We start from the raw sequence: 26,068 nt of genomic DNA on the forward strand, positions 1-26,068 counted from the left end.
CTAACCAAGGGAACACTTGCGCAATTGGAATTTGGATAATAAAATCCCCTGGTAAAATAAAAGGACCGTTCTAAAATATCAATCAGATGGTATACTTTCCCCTAAACGGCATTACGAGTTGGGCCTTGCTATTTTGGCCATCACATTGAAGCTTTAATTCAGGAACAGCTGGAAGGTCAAAACTTGCCAATTACATGTACATTTTGTATCTTCCCTAAGCACTAGTCTCAATATTTCGACTGCAAGACAGACTGATTTTATAATCTGATATTTCAAAGATGTCTGTCTTTACGAAGGGCGACCATCGTCTATATGAAAAAGCCCTAAAGCGCACAATTTGTTGGGCTACCCTAAGCAATATCCAGGGAGTGGGCGGGAGTTAAATTTAAGTGGAAGATTATACCATGCTTGATAAAAAAATGAGCTATCATAAGTGTAAAATAATGTTTGGATATTTATGTGTGTGTTACTTATTTAAATGGTACAAGTAGGGTCTGTTTTACAGATGTATAGTCCAAACAATGAATAATAAAATACTAATGCAAAATCGAAAGTACATTGCAAAAAAACATACAAATTAAAAACTCAGTAACTCACCATTTAGCCAGATTACACTTCATATTTCACCTAACTTAAAACATGTGGCTGTTTTTGTTAAAGTTATTTTTTGTCAAAGATTAACAGCATTTTCTGAATTTTAAAAACGAAAGTAGATAGATCTTTTGTTCCCCTTACTGGCTAACAACATTAAATGATTATGTAAATAAAACAGTCAAGAAATAAATAAATGGCAGTACTGTACTACAATTGTATTAGCTGAGATATAATTTATGAAGGAAAATAATTATGTACTTACGCAATTAAAATGAATATATGAATCGAAATAAAGTAGAAGTCGGTCTGGTTACTCCTTCCCTTTTTCCAGACTTGCGCGAATGCTACTTTCGTTTTCGACACTGATTACCAGCTCTGTACAAATATGTCATTGCAAGACTAGGAAACAGTCAATCGGCTAAACATCAACATCCGGTTATAAAGTGTAGTGGCTTTTGATATTTCGCTTACTTTAGACTCTACTAAAAGGCGGTTGATGAAAGCACAGAGGTGGATGATGAAATATGTTGTTCTCTTATGGATTTCCAATGTCATGAATTTATGTGGGGGTATGACTTTGTTTTGCTTGTTGGTTTTTTTTTTTTCACGAAATGTGACTCGTTTCGTACCCGGGTAAGATCGTCCCCATTACTTAAATCGTTATTTTTTTTTTTTGTAAAAACGTTGCCATTTTTAGCAAAAAATGTCTCTGCCTTAAAAGTCAGTATGTGTCGTTTTTTATTATATTGATCGGTTACTCATGTTAAAACGAGAAAGCATAGCATTTTTAGTCTGGGGAAGCCCTGTTGCTGTTGACTATTTAAATTTATTTAAATTTAGCATGAACATAATTAAGTAAATTTTAATTGAATGAATTAAGTTAATTTTATTAACTGTAAAATCATTATTATTCATGAGACACAAATTTTCGTGGTTTTCGTGGGTAGGTCAATCCACAAATTTAAGATCCGACGAACTTTTATCCCAAAAAATACTTCTTACCATGTCTCTATTCTATTTAATACAAACATGTGTCGACGCTTTTCCAGCCGATTTTGTGCTATGAATGTATACAGATAATCAGGTTAATGACAGATTAAACCATTTAAACAGTTTATGTTTCCATTATTTAAAAAACTTGAAAGATAAATCGATTATAATTATGTCCACAATTTACTGTCACAAATGTTGGTTGCAGAAACACATCGCTCTGACTGCTTGATCATTGTAGGCTTGATTGTGTTAACCTGAATACTTGACATAATCGAGTAAATATGGGAACCCAGTGCAATAATTAGCGCTAATAAAAATTGTAAGTTTGTTCTTAGTATTAATTAAAAAAAGTCTTTGATATTAATGTCATATGTACACAAAACAATTTTAAAAAATGATCGCTAAAACAGATGAATTGTACATTTTTTGTTGTTTTACATGATCCAGTTTCAATGAAAAATTTAATCTGTATTTGTGCGACTCCAACAAAGTAAACAGACATTTTACTAGATCCACACATACTCGTGTTATTTACTCAGATTAATCCATGTAAATTTACACAGTCGCTGTGACGTTGCGTGTAGTTACTGTCAAATATGGTAAGACCGATTCAGGGTTTAAACTTTTTTAACTCGCTGGCCAAAACGTGTCAGGTGATAAATTATGCGCAAATTGCAGGGGCAGTGTGTAATTACGTCATGTCACATAAATGTGTTAATTGCTGTCAATTATAGGCAGTAACTTAGCTATATTTGAGTTATGCCCAGAGGCAAGGATTAAATGTATTGACAGGCGCTGTGTGACATGCGGTAAGTAAAAAGGCGATTAAGTGTAAAATTACTTCGCATTAGGTTATTTTTTATTTTTATTTTAACAAGTAAATGAAAATCCACGAATTTAAGAACCGTCCGTCGGTTTTTCCTTGTCCGCCCAATAACTTGAGCTTCCTTTGGCCCACAGTCTTCATATTTGGCATGGAGGTTAGTCATAATTAGTAGATGACCCCTATTGATTTTGTGGTCAAAGGTCAAAGTCACAGGGGCCTTGGCTAAAAAAACCTTGTCAGCCCAATAACTTGAGATTCCTTTGACCCACAGTCTTCATATTTGGCATGGAGGTTAGTCCTTATTAGTAGATGACCCCTATTGATTTTGGGGTCACTGGGTCAAAGGTCAAGGTCACAAGGGCCTTGACTTTAAAAAGCTTGTCCACCCAATAACTTGAGATTCCTTTGACCCACAGTCTTCATATTTGGCATGGAGGTTAGTCATGATTAGTAGATGACCCCTATTGATTTTGGGGTCCAAGTGTCAAAGGTCAAGGTCACAGGGGCCTTGACTTTAAAAAGCTTGTCCGCCCAATAACTTGAGATTCCTTTGGCCCACAGTCTTCATATTTGGCATGGAGGTTAGTCATGATTAGTAGATGACCCCAATTGATTTTGAGGTCACTGGGTCAAAGGTCAAGGTCACAGAGGCCTTGACTAAAAAAACCTTGTCCGCCCAATTACTTGAGATTCCTTTGACCCACAGTCTTCATATTTGGCATGGAGGTTAGTCATGATTAGTAGATGACCCCTATTGATTTTGGGCTCACTGGCTCAAAGGTCAAGGTCACAAGGGCCTTGACTTTAAATAGCTTGTCCACCTAATAACTTGAGATTCCTTTGACCTACAGTCTTCATATTTGGCATGGAGGTTAGTCATGATAAGTAGATGACTCCTATTGATTTTGAGGTCAAAGGTCAAGGTCACAGGGGCCTTGACTAAAAAACAGCTTGTCCGCCCAATTACTTGAGATTCCTTTGACCCACAGTCTTCATATATAGCATGGAGGTTAGTCCTGATAAGTAGATGACCCCTATTGATTATGAGGTCACTGGGTCAAAGGTCAAGGTCACAGGGGCCTTGACTAAAAAACAGCTTGTCCGCCCAATAACTTGAGATTCCTTTGACCCACATTCTTCATATTTGGCATGGAGGTTAGTCCTGATTAGTAGATGACCCCTATTGATTTTGAGGTCACTGGGTCAAAGTTCAAGGTCACGGGGGCCTTGATTTAAAAAAAGCTTCTGACAAAGTGGTATGTGGGGGTATTAACGTGATGACAGTGGCAGTTCTAGTTGGACTTGTTCTTCAATGAGATGAAAACAGAAAGTACTTTGATTTGTTGATGAACTACATCATTATATGTTTTTATAACATTTTGAATGTTTTCTATTGCCACATAATTATATGGTTTTCAGAAATGCAATGGCTTTTATGCTTAAGAAAATGTTTAGTTGTTGTTTTTTTTTCCTGTTTTTTTTTTGTTTTTGTTTTTTTTTGTTATTAATTTTTTAAATTAAACAAACAATTAAGAGTTAAGTGCAACAGTAATCATGTTATGACAAAACTTTTCTTTTGTTAAAGGATTTTTACGAGAAGATTTTGGAAATGTTTTACGACAGGATGTTAAGTCAGTGTCACCAACAGATTCTGATGTAGATGAAGTAATAAAGGTATGGTATTGTTGTTGAAGATTTACTTGTGCACATGGGCATAAAAATCTTAAAGATTAGCTAAATTTAGTGCTTAGCAACATATCTGTAGTTGTCCATTTTCAACAATTATTTAGATAGTAATAGATACTACCACCTCTCAAAACACATGGCAACTATACTTTTACCATTTTCCACCTCATGGGACACATGGGACACATCACAGGAATTATGCTCATAATTATGGTCTTCTACAAAAGATTGGCCTAAGTAGTTAAGATATTTTTCAAAATTTTCCAAGACATTAGATACCTGGTATATGCATTACTATATACTTACATGTAGTATTGTCTAAGGGTTTTCAACCATGTAATAACTAGTAAATCCCCATCATTTATGTATCAAATTGGCCCTCTCATTTTTTCATTTCCTGAACACTATATACTTACTTGTCGTTAAAAAATTCTGATACAAAAACTATGTGGTATTTAGGACACTTAATTGTGTCCTTCTTCAACGACTACTGCTCCTAAAAGCTCATCAAAACTGCGCACTCCGGTGGGGCTCACTTATCAGACACAACACAATAAAATAGTTCATATCTGAAGCTTTATATTACACCTAGTATGTTCTCCAAGAAAGTTTATTTTGTTAACCCAAATAACATAATTATCATTATTCACATTGCAAGTTTTTCACATAGATGTACATTGTATTTTATTTATGGGCTTTTATCAGTTTTTTGAGAGGATTTTTGTTATTTTTCTAAATATCATTGAGTTGCTTTTGTCTGGTTACCTTTGTGGCCTTCATATAGGGTGTTAAGGTTACAGTTATATCAAATTAATGATGTTGAGATACTTTGGCCAAATAATATCTTATTTTGTTTTCTTACTATATTTCACAGTATGCTCAACAGTATACCAGAAAGCGATATCCTTGGAGTATACCAAATGAGAAAATTGATCCAGAGATTACAAATCTCAATAAAAAGGTAGGTCACATCCTAACTTACATGGTCCCTATGTATATCTTGTTTAAATTTGATGGTTTTAAAGGCACATTATGCCTCAGAAACCAATATTTTTTAGATTAAAGGTAAAAAATGTGTTAAATAATGTTTTTGTAACGGATTTAGAGCATGTTTGATGTTTAAAACATTTAACGAAAGTAGCGCTCAACATATAAGAATGTCACATAATGGTAGAAAAATGAAAACGTTATGGAGTATTTTGACTTCTATACAAAATCAGTATGATTTATCATTATACAATTTACCGGCTGATTTCTGAAGAGCAAAGGAAGCAAAAGGTATTTTATCTATGTGGCCAATAAGTGACTTCTTGGAAATCAAAAATAGAATTTTTTGAGAAATGAAAATAATAGCATTTCTGTCTGGAAATCCCTTAAATACTTTGAATGGAATGTTCCTAATTCAAAGCAGAGCAAATCCATTGCACAACTTTAGCTAGCTGAGGGTAAAATATGACCTAGACGTGAACTGCTTATCATTATTACTCATTATAGTACTAAATGTCATCACTGATCACTCATCAGACATTGTCTCTGACACCAGACATCATCCAACACTCTGTATTTCATTATTTTGCCTTTCTTTTTACAGTTACTTATATATTCACATGACAATAGAGCACCATTGTATTATGATGATGAAGTCACAGACAGATCTGGTGCCATGTACGGTATCACAAGATTCATCACCCTCGGAAAAATCTATGATTTCAGTCTGACCTGGAAAGAGAACATGATAAAGTTTTGTCACAGCTTTACATTGTCAGTAAGCCAGAAAGATCAAATCAATATATATGTCCATACATTTTATCTACGTAGTCTCAATAACTCAAATCCAAACTCAGGTTTAGAACATTACCTTTTTCCGAAAGTAGGGAGCAGCTATTTTAAATACTTTGCAAACAGCGAACACTCTGGACAATATTCCTTCTCCCAAGAATTTTCACATTTAAAAATGCCGGAAGAAAAGTTCCAAGAAACATTCTCCAAAACGTCAGGAGCTGGGCCAGAAGTGTTGGAAGAGAAGACAATTTCTGTAGGCAAGGATGGTTCTTTTAAACATCTAAAAGTGATGTCATATAATATATGGCATATGAGCTCAAAATCTACAAGAGTCGGTGGCTACACTGAGAGAATGGCCAGGCTAAAACAGGTATGATTGTACATGTATTCAGCTCCTAAGCTGCTGCCACTCTTGTTAACAGGATATTATAAATTATGTCATTTGTTTTAAAGAAGTTATTAGTATTTATACACGAATATAACTGACTTATAAGTCAACAAAATTAGATAGGGATATTCCTATATCTTCAGTTTAAAGGGCGGTGGAAATTATCTATTGTGTTACGAAAAAAAAATATGACCTTCTTAATCATGTTTTTTCTTCATATAAGGAGATCTTATAACACTTTTATCGTGTTTATTGTCATCTATTTATCAAAATCTATTGAAAACAAAAAAAACATGTCTGTTCTTTGCTAAAGACCTTCAATGATTTACAGAAGGCTTTTAAATAGGAAGCCTCCATGCAATATATCAATGGTACCATAAGTTGATGCTTCTGTAAGCTGTAATTTATCTCTTCAACAAGGTTCACATTTTTCCAATCTACAGATGATATTGTTTCCTGCAGATTTTTCAACATTTTGTGTCAGGGTAGCCTTTGGCGAAATTTGGATATCTACAGATAGAATTAAGCTTTTTTTGGAACAGAATCATTAACAGGTGCTATAAATAATATTTAAAATTTTGCCCAAAATGTCAAGTCAAAGATGAACATTAATGTTACTCAAGTAACTTTCAACTGTATGGAGATATCAAGAAATAAAGAAGTGTCACTGCAGAGATAACTTCTTTTCTTTCGGTGATATGCCAGAATAAGAACTGATGCTACGAAGAGTAGACCGTACAGCTCCAGTTTACATTATGGAAAGAACATTTGTGAGAAATGACTTTGTTGCTGCATCAAGGTAATATTTAAACAGTCCTTTATCCATTATAGTACTGAGATATGTTTGTTATCCCATATAAGTTCTAGATATCTATGGCCAGTGAAATAAAAAGGCCTTCTTGGCAGCTGCACAGTATGATAAGCCATAATGATAGCGATACAATGAAATGACTCTGTGACATTTTAAATTGACACCTTGGCCCCTAAGACATATAGACAAATGAGCAGATAAACTTTCTTCTGTTCACAACTACATTTTGAAAAGATTTTAACCGTACCTGCTCAAATTAACAATGTGGGCAGCTGATACTTTTACATGTTTCGAATAGTTACTTCCCCTTATATGTACAACGCCATTTGTAACTGATAGAAACGATTTCAATATTGATTAGTTTATATTCATTTTCATTATTGGAAGGATGTTATTGAGTAGATTTATATTGATTTTAAACTATACAAAACCAAAAAGTGTAAAATTAGCAATAATCAACATCGTTATTGCTGTTAGGATCTGAGCACACAAAAAATGTAGTGAATTTTGGATATCTTTGAATTCGGATAAACATTAAAAGTAAGAATAACTACATTCATAACTAAAACAAATTGGACCGTGACATGTCCGTCCTTGGACTTTGCCCCTTACTTTCATATATTAATTAACTTTTGGGCCGTGACTAATGAAAAAACAAAAATATTGTTAGCTGATAAACTATTATTACTTAGTGTATTTGTTACATGACTGACCACTCAAATGGGAGTGGCATCTGTGGCTGAGTGTTTAAGGTCATTAACTTCAAACTACTTGTCTCTCATTGCTGTAGGTTTGAGCAACATCCATCTAGTTTATGATTGGTGATTCTACTCTGCTGCATATTTGTGCCTGTAATAATGTAGCCTAATTAATTCAGCGTGAACAGTTTGACCCATTTTACAAACTTTTTTTTGGAAAAAGACATTGCACATCCAAAATATCTTGATGTCTCTTTGACAAGTCTAATTAGTTGGACTTGTAATAATGTACAGAGGGGCACCTGAGGTCTTTCTGCACCAGTAAAGCTGGAAAGTCGCCAAATGACCAGTATACTGTGTTGGTGAGACAAAAACCCAACCAAAAGAAAACAATGAACAAGCGTATATCTCTACAAAGGGATCTTCAAGACCTTGAAAAATGGGAAAGAGCCTGGTTAATTGTGTATTGCCACAAGTTTGATATATGTGGAAAAATATACCAAGAACTATCCTCACACAGCATGCTCCATTATTCTCAGTAATGGACTGTGTACCATATAACTTTATTATTATAAGTACATATAATATTTCTGCAGTTTTAATATTATGAAATTTCTGTTTCCCCATATCGAACTTGTCGCAATACACATAAACTTTGATTTTTCAGAAATTGACTTTTCAAATAGGGAGAGCTAATTGAAGACACAAGAATTGGCATCACAATCTTGTTAAGCTTTTGCGTCCAAGTTGGTATCTTCTAAAGGGAATGGGTTGAAACTTCACACACTTGTGTTTTAGAGCATAAAAGGAGGTCACTGTTCATGGCTCATAACTCTAACATGGATTTTGACAGAATTATGGCCCTTTTGAACTTAAAAAATTCTACAATATCAAGCACAGAGAATAGTCAAGCTCAATGTCCTACCAACAATTCCTTTTTAATTTGTAATTTTCTAAATTTACTTTTGGTTAATAGATTCAAATCTATGTTATCTCTACAAGATTATTGTTTCTTTTTCAGATAAGTATATGATGGCACACATCTGTGGATTAAGTCTACAAAGAGACCCAATTACTGATGGAAGTGCAGCAGAACTGTCTCAAAAAAATGTTGTATACAGATGTGGCGGATGCCAATCAAAGTTTGATTCAGTTTGTACTCTCCACCTTCATATAAAATCACACACGGAAGGAGGTTCTTACTACTACAACCACATAGTGCAGACAGCATTTCCCAAGTTTGACGCTGTGTGTAAATACACACAAACAGTATATGCATGTACCATATCTGTACTGTCTGGTGCTGAAAAAGAACAAATAAACTTTTATGACTCATCTGTTGATAAGAAAAAGGTAAGCAATGGGACGGAAGATTGTTATATATCTGCACGAGGCCATCATGATGATAAAATGCATGTAAATGAAGATGAAGTGGACATTTTTACTGAAGACGAACAAGAGGAAGAAGAAAGCACTTTACATTTTATTAAAAGAAACAATGTACCTATAACATTGCTGGAAACAAAAGGAGAAAATATCATTCAAGGTAATTACTATGAAAGTGGAAATGAGAAAAAAATTCATACAGAAAGTGAAGTTTTCAGTGATGTTGAAGATGATTATAGTAATTTTATAGAAAAAGCTTTTCAAGAGAAACAGAAAGATAGTAATGATATAGACAGTGATGTCATTGGGGCAAATATAAGTATTTGTAAGCCAGTAAGTGGTGATAATGATAATGGTGAACAACTGAAAGCAGATTTATGTAGCTCTATTGCTACTGGAGTTAATCAAATTGGTTTTGATACATTGTCAGATAAAAATGAATCTCATTTTGAACATGATTGTGATTCTGAAGAAAGCAATGAAGACAATAAAGACAAAGGTACTGAAAAAAATTGGACTGAAATAATAAGACAGTCAAGAGTAAGGCGACAAGGGAGAAAGAAGATTCAGAAAGATCAAGAAGCTAACGAAAATGAAACCACATCTTCTGTTGGACCCAATAGAATTAATATAACAAAACAGGAATCAGAACATACACATGGTTTGTCCAAATTGAAATGTCAATATTGTGACCGTGTTTTTAGATTAAAAAACAGTCTAAGAATACATCTCCTTGAGGCACACCAGCAAGATGAGCTAACATATGATAAGTGTGACCTGTCATTTAAAGTAAGTTGCCAACTTGATGCACACACCAGTCTAAAGCACAAGACCCAGAAGAACCAAGTCCATGATGTTGTTAGAGTAGATAGAAAAATGAAAAAGATAAGAGTTGAAAAAATGAAGAGTAGACTTCAGACAGAGAAATCTTGGAAATGCGAGCCTTGTGGCAAAGCATACAAAACTGAAAGTGGACTATATTTTCACAATGAGGCAAAACATTCTGGTAAACAGTTTACGTGTGAATATTGTAATGCTAAATTTAGCCTGTCAATGTCATTGAAGTGTCACATGATTGAAATTCATAATACGGGTAAGAAAGGTCATGCATGCGAGCTATGTCAGAAAGTTTTTGCGTACAAGTCGAAACTTTCTAATCATATGAAGGTAAGACACCCGACAGAGGAAGATAAAAAGTCTTGTATGGTCTGTGATTGCTGTGGAAAGACTTATACTGCAAAGATAAAGTTAGATTATCATTTGAAAAAATGTAGAAATCGGAACAGAAATTTCTTTTGCTCTGAATGTCCATACAAAGCGTTCACTAAAACAACTTTACGTTATCATATCGAAGCCATGCATGAAACTGAGCGTAAATATATGTGTCATATTTGTGGTAAATATTTAAAGAACAGGTTTTACATGAGAACTCATCTCCGTATACATTCTGAAGATAGGAATTTTCCCTGTGAAAAGTGTGGCAAGAAGTTCAAGTTAAAGACAATGTTGAAAAGACATGAAAATATTCATCAAAATGTGAAAAAGTTTCATTGCAACATTTGTGAAAAAACTTTCGTACAGAATAATAACTTGAAAGCACATATGAGACAACATACAGGAGAAAAACCATTCAAGTGTGACTTCTGCGAGAAAACTTTCACTCATAATATTAGTCGCAAGAATCATATGTTAAAATGTGATGTGAAGTAGGTAAAATTAATGAAGGTTTAATGTTGACTTCAAATGAAGCAATTCAAACAAATTTATGAACTTTCCCAATTTTGTTAATAATTGTTTAACATAACGTTGTCATAATAGTTTCCAAGGTTCAGGTTTCCAATTTGAAAGTTGTTTTTTGTTCATATTGCATGTCATATGGCATGTAAATCAAAACAAAGCAGTCCTATAAATCTGTCTTTATGTTCTTTGTAAGATAATTATGAAGTTTATTGTTCTTAATTGTGTAATGCTGACATTTGCCTTTTTTATTATGAAAATAAAATTACTGAAGACAATTTGTTTTTGTATGTACTTTTTTGTCAATATAAAACAAGCAATTACTGGTAACTTGATTTTTAAGGAATTTTTAATTTTACCCTTGGCTTGTACAAATTTAAGCCATGGTCATATTCTTTATTCTTAATTGAAGTTTCATATAAATGCTATATTTAAAATTCTAGCACTATCAGATTTTTTTCTATATAGACAAAGAAGGCCGGAAGCGTGCATTATTCTACAACAATGCACTTGCCGTTCTTATTATCTCCCTGTGTATTTTCACATTGACGGCGCATTTTCTTTGAAAAACATAATAAATAAAAAACAATGTTTTGTTGAATTTCGTTGTGAAAACTATCTAGAATGAAAGAAAATGGTCTAACTAAGAAAATGAATCTGAAAACCTGAATATCTTTAATTCAGTCGTTAACGCTGTACAGACGTTTTAAGCGTGACATCACAATGTAGCGCCAAACAGCATGTTCAAAACAATCAATTCAAGAACACTATTTTAATTTCAAAAACGAGTTAAATTTCCCATTTATTTCACTTTTTTTTCTTTGTATTACGCTTGAAAAATATAGAGTGAAATAAAATAAACAAACAAACTTTTATCAACGTTTTCAAAATTAGTTATTCTAAAAATGTTTCTACACACAGTAGATGTAACGACAGTGTTTTTCAACCCACTGGAACAGCCTTTAAAGAATGTTTCTATTGGAAACTCTTAGGTGAAATCAAATTTAACCACCAAACATAAAGTCCAACTATATAATAATTGTTATATTTTTTCTTGACGTGTTGGAATGGAAATAGATATTAATTCTTTGTGCATTATTGTATAGTAATGCACGGTTTTTAGCTCGACTATTCGCAGAATAATCAAGCTAATGCAGTCACCCATTTGTCGGCTTCGGCGTCCCTGTGGTTAAGTTTTTGTATGTAAGCTGGTATCTCCATAACTACTGAAGGGAATGGATTGAAACTTCACACACTTGTTCTCTGTGATTATCTAAGATGATTGGCACAAGTCCCATAACTCTGATTTGCTTTTTTACATAATTATGCCCCTTTTTCGACTTAGAAATTCTTGGTTAAGTTTTTGTATGTAAGCTGGTATCTCCATAACTACTGAAGGGAATGGATTGAAACTTCACACACTTGTTCTCTGTGATTATCTAAGATGATTGGCACAAGTCCCATAACTCTGATTTGCTTTTTTACATAATTATGCCCCTTTTTCGACTTAGAAATTCTTGGTTATGTTTCTGTATGTAAGCTGGTATCTCCATAGCTACTGAAGGGAATGGATTGAAACTTCATACACTTGTTCTCTGTGATTATCTAAGATGATTGGCACAAGTCCCATAACTCTGATTTGCTTTTTTACATAATTATGCCCCTTTTTCGACTTAGAAATTCTTGGTTAAGTTTTTGTATGTAAGCTGGTATCTCCATAACTACTGAAGGGAATGGATTGAAACTTCACATACTTGTTCTCTGTGATTATCTAAGATGATTGGCACAAGTCCCATAACTCTGATTTGCTTTTTTACATAATTATGCCCCTTTTTCGACTTAGAAATTCTTGGTTAAGTTTTTGTATGTAAGCTGGTATCTCCATAACTACTGAAGGGAATGGATTGAAACTTCACACACTTGGTCTCTGTGATTATCTAAGATGATTGGCACAAGTCCCATAACTCTGATTTACTTTTTCGCATAATTATGCCCCTTTTTCGATTCATAAATTCTTGGGTAAGTTTTTGTATGTAAGCTTGTATCTCCATAACTACTGAAGGGAATGTATTGAAACTTGAAGGGTTTGTACCTTTTCGGACAATTTTATGTATTCATATAGGTAAGCATTTTTATACTCAATGAAACACCCTTGTGACAAATTTTCGAATAGTCCAGCGTTACTGTCCTCCGACAGTTCTTGTTATTTCAAATGCTTTGTAATTAATCACTCCGGCCTATTGGCCTTCGTGATTATGTTACTACGCATTTGAACTCAAACCGTGCATTATTCTACAACAATGCACTCAGAATTGATATCTATTTCCTAAACAATGGTCTTGAGCTTGAACATATAGAAATTTTGTTTTAGGTAATGCTTTGGCAACAAATGTTTCATGGAGAACTCTTTCTGATTTGTTGATTGATATACATGTACTGGACAGGCCAGGAATTCTTTTTAGCTCACCTGATATGTCGTGTCCAGTCCATAATTTTCTTATCTTTGAAGGGATTTTGTAAATACTTGCCACAATTGTTCACAATAATAAGATGATATGTAATGCCTAACACCTGTGTCCCTATCGCCAAGGTCAAGTTCACACTTAGAGGTCAAAGACAACATAGTCTGTTGTAGGGTATATTTTGTGTCCAGTCCATATTTTTTTCATAGATCAAGGGATTTTAGAAATACTTTGCACAAATAACCACAATAATAAGACAATATGTCAGGCGCAAAACATGGGTCCCTACCTCCAAGGTCACACTTAGAGGTCAAAGATTAAAATAGTCTGTTATGGGTATATTTTGTGTCTGAAATATAACTTCTTCATAGAAGTTTCAAAAAAGTTTCAATAATAACTTGATACATGTATTTCATGCACAACACTTGCACCCCTACCTCCAAGGTCAAGGTCACACTTAGAGGTCAAAGTCAAACATGATAGATTTTTATACCCCCAAAAACAAAGTTTGGGGGGTATATAGGAGTCACCCGGTGGTCGGTCGGGCGGTCGGTCGGTCCAGACGTCCGTTGCATTTTCCTTGTCCGGAGCATAACTTGAAGACTAATGGTTGGAATTCAATATAACTACATACAATGGTCAAGCACATTGAGAGGAAGTGCAGTGTACAAGAACCATAACTCTATCTTGACTAATTAAAGAGTTATTGCCCTTTGTAACTTTTCCTTGTCCGGGGCATAACTTGGAAAACTACTGGTTGGAATTCAAAACAACTTCATACAATTGTCAAACACAATAAGGGGAAGTGCAGTGCACAAGAACCATAACTATCTAAAGTAATTACAGAGTTATTGCCCTTTGTTGCTTTTCCATTGCTTTTTTTTTGTCCGGACCATAACTTGAAGACTAATAGTTTGAATTCAGTATTACTAAATACAATGGTCAAGCACATTGGGAGGAAGTGCAGTGCACAAGAACCATAACTCTATCTTGACTAATTACAGAGTTATTGCCCTTTGTTACTTTTCCTTGTCCGGAGCATAACTTGAAAACTACTGGTTGGAATTCAAAACAATTTCATACAATTGTCAAACACAATAAGGGGAAGTGCAGTGCACAAGAACCATAACTCTATCTAAAGTAATTACAGAGTTATTGCCCTTTGTTACTTTTCCATTGCTTTTTTTTTGTCCGGACCATAACTTGAAGACTAATAGTTTGAATTCAATAAAACTACATACAATGGTCGAGCACATTGAGAGAAAGTGCAGTGCATAAGAACCATAACTCTATCTTGACTAATTACAGAGTTATTGCCCTTTGTTACTTTTCCTTGTCTGGGGCATAACTTGAAAACAACTGATTGGAATTCAAAACAACTTCATACAATTGTCAAACACAATAAGGGGTAGTGCAGTGCACAAGAACCATAACTCTATCTAAAGTAATTACAGAGTTATTGCCCTTTGTTACTTTTCCATTTATTTTTTTGTCCGGACCATAACTTGAAGACTAATGGTTGGAATTCAATATAACTATATACAATGGTCAAGCACATTGAGCATAAGAACCATAACTCTATCTTGACTAATTACAGAGTTATTGCCCTTTGTTACTTTTCCTTGTCCGGGGCATAACTTGAAAACTACTGGTTGGAATTCAAAACAACTTCATACAATTGTCAAACACAATAAGGGGAAGTGCAGTGCACAAGAACCATAACTCTATCTAAAGTAATTACAGAGTTATTGCCCTTTGTTACTTTTCCATTGCCTTTTTTGTCCGGACCATAATTGAAGACTTATGGTTGGAATTCAATATAACTTCATACAATGGTCAAGCACATTGAGAGAAAGTGCAGTGCACAAGAACCATAACTCCATCTTGACTAATTACAGAGTTATTGCCCTTTGTAACTTTTCCTTGTCCAGAGCATAACTTAAAAACTACTGTTTGGAATTCAATACAACTTCATACAGTTGTCAAGGACATTAAAAGGAAGTGCAGTGCACAAGAGCAATAACTCCATTTTGACAAAATACAGAGTTACTGCCCTTTGACAGGAGCATAACTTAAAACTTACTGGTTGGAATTCAAAACAACTTCATACAATGGTCAAGCACAATAAGAGGAAGTGCAGGTGCACAAGAACTATAACTCTATCTTCAGTATTTATAGAGTTATTGCCCTTTGTTCCTTTTCTTTGTCTTTCTGGACTTATTACAGAGTAATTCAATTAAACTTCATCAATGGCCAACCACATTGAAAGGAAATGCTACATATAAGAACCACAACTATCTTTAATTGCCCACAACCATAACTCTATATTTCAATTCTTTTACAAGGTATTCTGTTACTAGTAACATCCTCATTTCCGAAGCAGTCTTGTGGGGGTATTAAATTCCATGTTTCATTTTATTTCTTTAATAAATTTATTGTAGCATTTGCAGATCTAGCATTGATTATAATTTTGCACTGAAAGTCCTAAGATCCATACCTCAATCTTTTGAAGTAGCACAATTTTATGCTTCATATAAAACTTCCCTGAGGAGGAGGACGTTGGTAACTCTGTTACAAATTCTTGTTTTGATGGACTTTATGGGGTCTTTCCAGTTTAACTGGTGGGGAAAGACATCAGGTTCCCAACTTCCCGTCCTTTATTCCAGGCATGAGTGTGAATCTGAGTAAAACCACAGCCTTCCTTAAACTAGCCAGATAGCTTTCTAACTTGAAAGTATTTAAAATTGCTGACAGGATTTGAAACCACAGCGGTGAGCGGCAAATGATTTGAAGTCAGCGACCTAAACTGCTGGACTACAGAGGCCCAAAATGCTAGAAAGATAATATTATATCTTGAATAAACCATTCACTTTAGTTAATCAACATGTTATAATACAATTATAATATAAAGGATTCCTAACTGTATTTTTAGGCAATATTAAAAGCAGATGCAGACGTGATTGCGTTACAGGAGGTACGATATGAAGAGGTAAAAGGAGAGAACCTTGGTCCGTGTCAAATACATATGTTGTCTGAGTGGCTACCACAATATCAGGTAATGAAGAGTATTTTGTGATAGAGTGATTATAACGATATTAGGTAATGAATAATATATTGTCCCGAGTAAAAACCACTGTCCGGTATTGAATCATATGTTGTGACAGAGTAGTTGCCAAAATGTCGGGTTATAAGAATGTTTCACCGACTGCCGGTACAGAACTGAAAAACTATCTTAAAGGTAACAGTGTACAACGGTCAGGAGGCTCAGACGATTTTCCTGTGAACAGTTATACAGTCCTCAAAACAGTTATACTATCGTCATACTCTTAAGGTTTAGTGTGAATTTAAAAGCTTTTGCAATTAGTTCACCCTAATAGTTATATTGACTGGACTATAAGTGCTTTGATTGTAATTGTGGGCTGTGAACTTTCTGATCAAAAGTAGGGTTTAATTTTGAATATGTATCACAGTGTAACATGATTGTTTACAGTTTTAATTTTTAAAGTTTTAAAGTTTTCCATTTATTGTTACAGTATGTGTTCCAACCGGCTCAAATGCAATTAAACACTCCATACGAGGGAAGAACAGAAGAGGGTGTAGCTATTATGTCAAAATATCCAATCTTGTCACACGACAGTCTCATGTTATTTATGTAAGTCAATTTTGTATTAGTTTTATCAAAGTTTTTTTTTTCAGTTTTGAAAGTGACACTAGAGAAAGTAACACATAACATATTTATATTAAAATGATTATACTGAATGCATACATGTGACATCCCAGCCTGATTTTAAAAAATTCCCGTAATTTTGTCCCCGTCATCCTGATTCTTGTATAGATTTAGTTAAGTTTTTTTGTACAAGCTGGTATCTCCATAAAAACTGAAAGGAATGGATTGAAAATTCACATGCTTGTTTTAGTGATTATCTAACATGATAAGCGCAAGTCTTATAACTCTGATTTGCTTTGCATATTATGTCCCTTTTTCAACTTATAAAATCTTATTTTGCATGTAAGATGGTATCTTCTTAACTACTGAAGGGAATGGATTGAAACTAAGACTCAGTAAGTCTTATTTAAGAGCAAAGTAGGAGGTCACTATTTAAAGTTTACAACTCTTACATGGATTTTAACATAATTATGGTCCTATGTAAAATTCTATGTTATCAAGGATCTTGTTTACTATCAAGATCTGAGAATATTCGAGCACGCTGTCCTACCTACAGCTCTTGTTCTTCTAGCTGTGCAATACTGTAACCAAGGAAATTGTAGTTAATTCCTCTTCCATACAATACTGTTGTCAAGGAAATGGTAGTACTTTTTTCTTCAATGCAACACTGTGGCCAAGCTAGGTAATTGTAGTTGATAAACTTCTATGCCTGTTGCCAAAGTAGTCATTGCTTTCAATTTGTTGTTAACAAAAACCTGTTGCCAAGGTAATTTCAATTTTTTATCTTACAGAAATCGCAGTAATAGTGCTGACACACATCAAAGGGTTTTATTACAAGCGGATATTTTTGTCCCATCTGTAGGAATGGTAAGAAACAACAATGCTTTTTTCTATGGAAATGTTTCATTTAGTGTTATGCTATTAATATATTGCATTTTGTAAATACATGTATTGTAATTAAGAAGAAAATTAGAATTGAATTTAATTACATGTATATGATGAGAGTCTTCGTACAGAAGATTATTTGCTTCAGTTTAAGTCTCATGAATGTTTGGGATGGCAAATTAAAGTTCTACTCTGACTTATTACCAGTTTGTACTTAATGATTCAGCCAGGAGCCAGCTTTTGTTAATAGTTTTCCTAATGATTCAGCCAGGAGCCAGCTCTTGTTAATAGTTTTCTTAATTATTCAGCCAGGAGCCAGCTCTTGTTAATAGTTTTCCTAATGATTCAGCCAGGAGCCAGCTCTTGTTAATAGTTTTCCTAATTATTCAGCCAGCAGCCAGCTCTTGTTAATAGTTTTCCTAATGATTCAGCCAGCAGCCAGCTCTTGTTAATAGTTTTCCTAATGATTCAGCCAGGAGCCAGCTCTTGTTAATAGTTTTCCTAATTATTCAGCCAGGAGCCAGCTCTTGTTAATAGTTTTCCTAATGATTCAGCCAGGAGCCAGCTCTTGTTAATAGTTTTCCTAATGATTCAGCCAGAAGCCAGCTCTTGTTAATAGTTTTCTTAAGGATTCAGCCAGGAGCCAGCTCTTGTTAACAGTTTTCCGAAGGATCCAGTCAGGAGCCAGCTTTTATTTCTTTTTTTAAGGTTCATATTTTCAACACCCATTTGTCATTGAGTCACGAGGCTAGGGAGAAATCTGTAGTACAGATATGGAATCGTGTCAATCAAGTGAAAGGACCAGCAATAGTTTTTGGGGATCTAAATGCAGAACCACATGAGCCTGCCATGCAGTAAGTATACTTTATGAAACTTGTAAACTTGTATGGAAGAACTAAACATGTATGTATGGAAAAATTTCTTCCCATAATACGTATTCTCCATCAATGTGAATCTCCTCAAATTGTCATATCTTTAAATGATTTTGATGCATAATCTAAATGCAGAACCACATGAGCCTGCCATGCAGTAAGTATACTTTTTTAAACTTGTATGGAAGAACTAAACATGTATGTGTCAGATATACAGACCTTTTTTGGCCTAAATAGGTCAAAGTTAGAGTGTACAGTATGACCAGAAGATGACCAGGTCCAAACTTTGGAACAACTAAATACTTTTGTTACGACATTGAAATATCGCAAATTATCACATGAATACATACATTTGTATATTTTGTTGATATTGAAGTTTACATTAAATGTATACTGATAATTGTATCCTGACTGATTTTCCAAGTTCTTCTTTCAGTAGTAATGTATAGAGGATTTTGAATGAGTGTAGGTTTAATACTAAATTTATTGAACCAGTTGAATGAAATCATATTATGCAAGCCTCTGGAAAACATAATATTGTTCTATTCAAAGAGTTCAATTAATTTAGTATTGAATCTGCATGAATATAATATTTTATTTATCACATATATAAAATAAGAACAATAAACTGTAATTTTTCATTGACTCACCTGTAGTGTAACGCTAACATTAGCGCGCTTTAACGCTATGTTTACATATAGCGCAAATGAGGTCACGTCAAAGTGTTATTACACTAGTGTAATATCGTTTTTATTAAATGGCTTTATTATACTCCTGCACCATGGTTTATGTGATAAATGAACTTATTTCGAATAACATGACAATTATGTCTTGTGTTTATTATGAAATTTACCTTTACTTTTTTATTCAGATATTTAAGGGGAAAAGCTGAGTTTCCAGGAACGGAGAGATCAGGACTGATTGATGTGTGGTCAAAAAAACACCCAAATGATAAAGGGTTTACATTTAACACACTTGAGAAGAATCTCACTAAAAGGGTAGGTTACAATCCCTTGAGTAAAATATTACGATCAATGTGTCAAATATATTGAATGTCTATACAACATCTGCCTGTATGGCCATAGAGTTGACCTATTTCAGCAAATCAAATATTACTGTATATTAAGTGGATATATCCCCATGTTCAAAAGTAATTGAATTTTAAATACCAGACATTTCGTGTGAGGAAATATTAGCGAATCATGCCAGGGTAGAATCTAATGACATGTTGGTTAATATTTACGCTAGAGGAAATTTTAGGGATTTTCGTCAATTTCGCGAAATTTGCCAATATTTACACATCTCTAACTTAAACATTAATCAGTATCTACTTTTTTGCTTGTACCTATGGCTTCACACTGTACAATACCTTTACATCAAATAAATTTAAAATGCAGAGATTGGAACTTCTGTGGTTGAGAGATTAAGGTCTTCTTGAATCATTTGCCCCTCACTGCTGTGTGTTTGACTTTTGTTTGATTCTATCATAGGAGGAAGCTATCCACCTAGCTTTTGGAAATACCATTATACTGTTAAGTTGCTAGAAATTAGTGTACAATTCAAAACATTTTTGAACTAATTACTTAACATCCCATGGGCCCTCAAACCCCACAGGTGGATTATTATTTGCCAGTAAATGACCCCAATTTATTCTAGGGTTCCGGTTCAAAGTTCAAGGTCACATTGACCTTGTATGGCAAAAATGTTTCCAACTAATATCTTAACAACCAATTGGCCCTTCCAGGCACACAAACTTCCTAGAAACATTGGTCTTTTGCAGTAGATGACCCTTTTTCGGTTGAGAGGTTAAAGATCACGGTCACATTGACCTTGAATTTCAAAATGAAGTCTTGGCAACATGGCATGCAATTTTTGACATGCTGGCGAGGGGCACATGCATGTTTTACAAACATCTCTTGTTAATTTCTTGTTTTAGATTGACTACATATTCTATCGTGGTGATGATCAGTGTTGTGAAATAGAAGACTGTTACATTCCAGATGATGGTGGTAGAAGGTATTGTAACTTTTAACTTGCTTAGATTCTTAAATGGACTTTCCCAGTTTTCATTTTTTTCAGACTGTCTATTATCATCAATTTTAGGGATATCAAGATTAGAATTTAACATTAGTCAACCTGCACCATCTGGGAATTGAACCATGATCGCCCGATTAACTGTCTGAAGCTCTACCTTTTGAGCTTACTGGATGGTGCTACCACAAATATGTGCAGACTGGCCTTACCTTACACTGGTTTCAGCAATGTAAGAATTACCAAATGTGTCACCATAAATAGTAACAAAAATTGCTGTGATTTCAACTTTCTATGAAATCATATATTATCAATTTGAAAAACTTGGCAGAAAACTGAATAAATTGAATATGATAATTTCATGCAGACTGTGATTTCAGCTGATGATGTCATCATGTGACATAATTCTACAAGAGGGAAAATTTCCCTTGTAGGCGTGATATATAAGTGATTCCTCATTTGAAAGGCAGACATCTTAACCACTCTGCTATGTCTGCCCTTTTTTGTCAACGATTATGTTTTTTGTTGCTTTTGTTAATGTACAACTTTAACATTGTTTCAAATATTACATGTATATTGTAATTTCTTATAGTTACAATGCAGCATCCGACCACCTACCTTTGATGGCAGTTTTATCATTAAAGACAAAAACGTTAAAGCCAGATGCCGAGCCAAGCTAGTCCGTATACATCTTAAAGAGAGAAGTTGGTCAGCTTAAATGAACTGGTGCAGATGACATTCGATTTTATAGCTTGCAAATGATAACATTGGGATCATATGTTTCATATTTAGTGCAATAATAACTTATATACCATGTAAAATAAACAGGATAATTGTGTGTGTTCCCATAAAAAATATTTACTTTTTTTATGGAAAATACTTTTTTCATTCCATTTTATAATGAAACAAGGAATAAAGTGCTTGTAACAGCTATTTTTGTTACATTTCTTGTTATTTTGAGTTTGTGTGCATATAATTATTTTTATGCCCCCGCCATATGGCTGGGGCATATAGTGTTACCCTGTTCGGTCATTCTGTCATTCCGTCATCATTAGTTTCCATTCATTATCTTAGTAATGGTTGCACACATTCAACTCAAGTAATAATTTAATATATGGATATATCATGAGAAAATACAGGTCAAGTTTGAATTTGGTCATGGTTTGATGATTTTTTTGGTTGCAGACTTATGCCCCTTTTACTTTGAAAATAACATGAAATTTTAAGTTTTCGTTTAATTATCTCTCCAACAGTATTACACATTCATCTCAAATTTGACATATGGATACGTCAAAGAAATGCACAGGTCAAGTTTGAATTTGGTCATGGTTCGATGATTTTTGGCAGAGTTATGCTCTTTTCACTTTGAAAATAATATGAAATTTTCAGTTTCCATTCATTATGTCTCCAACGGTATTACATATTCAACTCAGATTTACCTCCTCCGTGGTCGAGGGGTTAGAGTTGATGACTTCTAATCCAGTTACTTCTCTGGCGTGGGTTGGATCTCCGAGAGATGCTTTGGTACTTTACCAAGGAGGAAGGTTTTTTTTTTGTTTTGGGTTTTACGTCACATCGACACAGTATAGGTCATATCGCCATGTTCCAGCTTTACTGGTGGAAGAAGACCTCAGGTGCCCTTCCCTGCATTATTTCAGGCACGACCGGGCACCTGAGTAGAACCACCGACGTTCTGTAAGCTAGCTGGATAGCTTCCTCACATGTAAGAATCCCTGTCAGGATTCGAACCCACAGCGGTGAGGGGCAAGTGGTTTGAAGTCAACGACCTTAACCACTCGGCCACGGACGCCCCTGTGGAGGAAGGTAGTCTAGTACTGGTGTAACTCTCCAGGAACAATGGTCAGGAAACTACCGCCTATATGACTGAAATACTGTTGGGAAAAGGCGTAAAGTGAAACAACTTAAATTTGACATATGGATATGTCAAAGAAACTTTCAGTTTCTGTTCATTATCTCCTCAACAGTTGTACATATTCAACTCAAATTTAATATATTGATATGTCATATGGATACACTGGTCAAGTTTGAATTTGGTCATTGTTTGATGATAGCTGACAGAGGTATCCCTCTTGAACTTTGAAAAAAAAAATCAGAAATATTTAGTTCATTATCTCCCCAATGGTTTTTACATCCAACTCAAATTTGACATATACATACATCTTAGGAATAAGCAGTTCAAGTTTGAATTTGGTCGTGGTTCAATGATTTTGGACAAAGTTATCTCTCTTGAATGTTGGAAAAATTTTGAATATTTAGTTTCAGCACTCCTACTTTTGTAGAAATGTATGTAGTCATTATTTTGGCTACAAATATGCAATTTACAAAAGGTTAACACTGAATAGTTTCAGTACCTTGAACTTTGTATAAAAATGGTTTGTGTTTACATTGAATAGTTTTAAGGGCTGTGAACTTAAAATGAAAAAAATAGTTTGTGCTAAAAGATTTGGACCTAAATATTGTAACATCTGAAATTTTGGCTGCATGCAGGGGCACCCGTTGCGTGACGACACATTTCTAGTTTAAAATTATAAGGGCATTTCATTGTAGGTCTACATCTTATAGTTATACCCCCAACAAATGAAGTTTACAGAAGGGATATATATAGGAGTGAGCTTGTCAGTCCATGGTTAGTCCACTTTATAGTAATTAAAGGCAATTGATTTTTTTAAATTTTTTGTACACAGATCATCATAAAATATTGGTCAAGTTTGAATATGGCTTCAGACCACTAATTTTTATGCTCCCCAAAGGGAGTTCATATAGCCATGACCCTATCTACCTCTCACTACATCAAATGTAAAGTACTTACATATCAATTGTCTATTTTTTTCTGTTTTTGTTGGCTTTTGGGTTACACCCACAGTTAACATGTGATCACTTTTACACTATATTGGTGAAAGAAGACAAACAGTACCACTCTTTAAGGAATGAATGAGTGCCGGAGTAGAACATCAAGCCTTCCAAAACTTTGCTGGATAGTTTTTCTACATGAAAGAATCCAGAGTCACTGACTGGATTCCGATTCACATTAGCATTGAAGAGAAATGATAGGAAGTCAGCGACCTTGACACTCCACCATGGGGGCCCCTGTATCAAATGTTGTCAATCAAATTAAATCAGTATATCAACCTTTACTCTGCTAAAACTAAAAGTGATAAGGTGTATTTACCACTAGTATAGGGAAAAATAATCAATGTGAATATTTCAATTTACCCTTTGTAGAACTAAGTGAAGTTTGAATTAAGTCCTTCAAGAGGTCTAGAACTTAGACATTTGTCCAGTGTGACCTTGAGCCAGCACAAGGGTGGCATGGATTTAGACATTTGTCCAGTGTGACCCTGAGCCAGCACAAGGGTGGCATGGATTTAGACATTTGTCCAGTGTGACCCTGAGCCAGCACAAGGGTGGCATGGATTTAGATATTTGTCCAGTGTGACCCTGAGCCAGCACAAGGGTGGCATGGATTTAGACATTTGTCCAGTGTGACCTTGAGCCAGCACAAGGGTGGCATGGATTTAGACATTTGTCCAGTGTGACCTTGAGCCAGCACAAGGGTGGCATGGCTTTAGACATTTGTCCAGTGTGACCTTGAGCCAGCACAAGGGTGGCATGGATTTAGACATTTGTCCAGTGTGACCTTGAGCAAGCACAAGGGTGGCATGGATTTAGACATTTGTCCAGTGTGACCTTGAGCCAGCACAAGGGTGGCATGGCTTTAGACATTTGTCCAGTGTGACCTTGAGCCAGCACAAGGGTGGCATGGATTTAGACATTTGTCCAGTGTGACCTTGAGCAAGCACAAGGGTGGCATGGATTTAGACATTTGTCCAGTGTGACCTTGAGCCAGCACAAGGGTGGCATGGCTTTAGACATTTGTCCAGTGTGACCTTGAGCCAGCACAAGGGTGGCATGGATTTAGACATTTGTCCAGTGTGACCTTGAGCAAGCACAAGGGTGGCATGGATTTAGACATTTGTCCAGTGTGACCTTGAGCCAGCACAAGGGTGGCATGGATTTAGACATTTGTCCAGTGTGACCCTGAGCCAGCACAAGGGTGGCATGGATTTAGACATTTGTCCAGTGTGACCTTGAGCCAGCACAAGGGTGGCATGGATTTAGACATTTGTCCAGTGTGACCTTGAGCAAGCACAAGGGTGGCATGGATTTAGACATTTGTCCAGTGTGACCTTGAGCCAGCACAAGGGTGGCATGGATTTAGACATTTGTCCAGTGTGACCTTGAGCCAGCACAAGGGTGGCATGGATTTAGACATTTGTCCAGTGTGACCCTGAGCCAGCACAAGGGTGGCATGGATTTAGATATTTGTCCAGTGTGACCTTGAGCCAGCACAAGGGTGGCATGGATTTAGACATTTGTCCAGTGTGACCTTGAGCAAGCACAAGGGTGGCATGGATTTAGACATTTGTCCAGTGTGACCTTGAGCCAGCACAAGGGTGGCATGGATTTAGACATTTGTCCAGTGTGACCCTGAGCCAGCACAAGGGTGGCATGGATTTAGACATTTGTCCAGTGTGACCTTGAGCCAGCACAAGGGTGGCATGGATTTAGACATTTGTCCAGTGTGACCTTGAGCCAGCACAAGGGTGGCATGGATTTAGACATTTGTCCAGTGTGACCTTGAGCCAGCACAAGGGTGGCATGGATTTAGACATTTGTCCAGTGTGACCTTGAGCCAGCACAAGGGTGGCATGGATTTAGACATTTGTCCAGTGTGACCCTGAGCCAGCACAAGGGTGGCATGGATTTAGACATTTGTCCAGTGTGACCTTGAGCCAGCACAAGGGTGGCATGGATTTAGACATTTGTCCAGTGTGACCTTGAGCCAGCACAAGGGTGGCATGGATTTAGACATTTGTCCAGTGTGACCTTGAGCCAGCACAAGGGTGGCATGGATTTAGACATTTGTCCAGTGTGACCTTGAGCCAGCACAAGGGTGGCATGGATTTAGACATTTGTCCAGTGTGACCTTGAGCCAGCACAAGGGTGGCATGGATTTAGACATTTGTCCAGTGTGACCTTGAGCAAGCACAAGGGTGGCATGGATTTAGACATTTGTCCAGTGTGACCTTGAGCCAGCACAAGGGTGGCATGGATTTAGACATTTGTCCAGTGTGACCCTGAGCCAGCACAAGGGTGGCATGGATTTAGACATTTGTCCAGTGTGACCCTGAGCCAGCACAAGGGTGGCATGGATTTAGACATTTGTCC

At 35.5% G+C, this 26,068-nt stretch overlaps 3 protein-coding genes across 3 annotated transcripts in view; 2 read left to right on the top strand and 1 right to left on the bottom strand.

Moving 5' to 3' along the window:
* Positions 1 to 974, bottom strand: part of LOC132734967 (protein mono-ADP-ribosyltransferase PARP14-like) — a 56,542-nt gene extending 55,568 nt beyond the window's left edge. The window contains exon 1 of the mRNA XM_060721876.1: positions 857 to 974. The gene's annotated coding sequence lies outside the window, so the exon portion shown is untranslated. The remainder of the gene's footprint in view (positions 1 to 856) is intronic.
* Positions 975 to 992: 18 nt separating this feature from the next.
* Positions 993 to 21,751, top strand: LOC132734995 (uncharacterized). Its single transcript, XM_060721901.1, has 11 exons — positions 993 to 1,163; positions 3,999 to 4,087; positions 4,974 to 5,060; positions 5,691 to 6,251; positions 16,296 to 16,418; positions 16,897 to 17,015; positions 17,822 to 17,897; positions 18,624 to 18,769; positions 19,659 to 19,785; positions 20,724 to 20,803; positions 21,411 to 21,751. Exons 1-11 carry the CDS (start codon positions 1,091 to 1,093, stop codon positions 21,496 to 21,498), a joined length of 1,569 nt encoding a protein of 522 aa, XP_060577884.1. The 5' UTR covers positions 993 to 1,090; the 3' UTR covers positions 21,499 to 21,751.
* Positions 7,319 to 11,356, top strand: LOC132734959 (zinc finger protein 112-like). Its single transcript, XM_060721863.1, has 2 exons — positions 7,319 to 7,620; positions 8,800 to 11,356. The coding sequence occupies exon 2, from the start codon at positions 8,808 to 8,810 to the stop codon at positions 10,872 to 10,874; it is 2,067 nt and encodes a 688-aa protein (XP_060577846.1). The 5' UTR covers positions 7,319 to 7,620; positions 8,800 to 8,807; the 3' UTR covers positions 10,875 to 11,356.
* Positions 21,752 to 26,068: the final 4,317 nt, after the last annotated feature.

Source organism: Ruditapes philippinarum, unplaced genomic scaffold (genome assembly GCF_026571515.1).
Source record: "Ruditapes philippinarum isolate M1 unplaced genomic scaffold, ASM2657151v2 ctg6347_1_1_1_1, whole genome shotgun sequence".
In the NCBI taxonomy this organism is placed as follows: domain Eukaryota; kingdom Metazoa; phylum Mollusca; class Bivalvia; order Venerida; family Veneridae; genus Ruditapes; species Ruditapes philippinarum.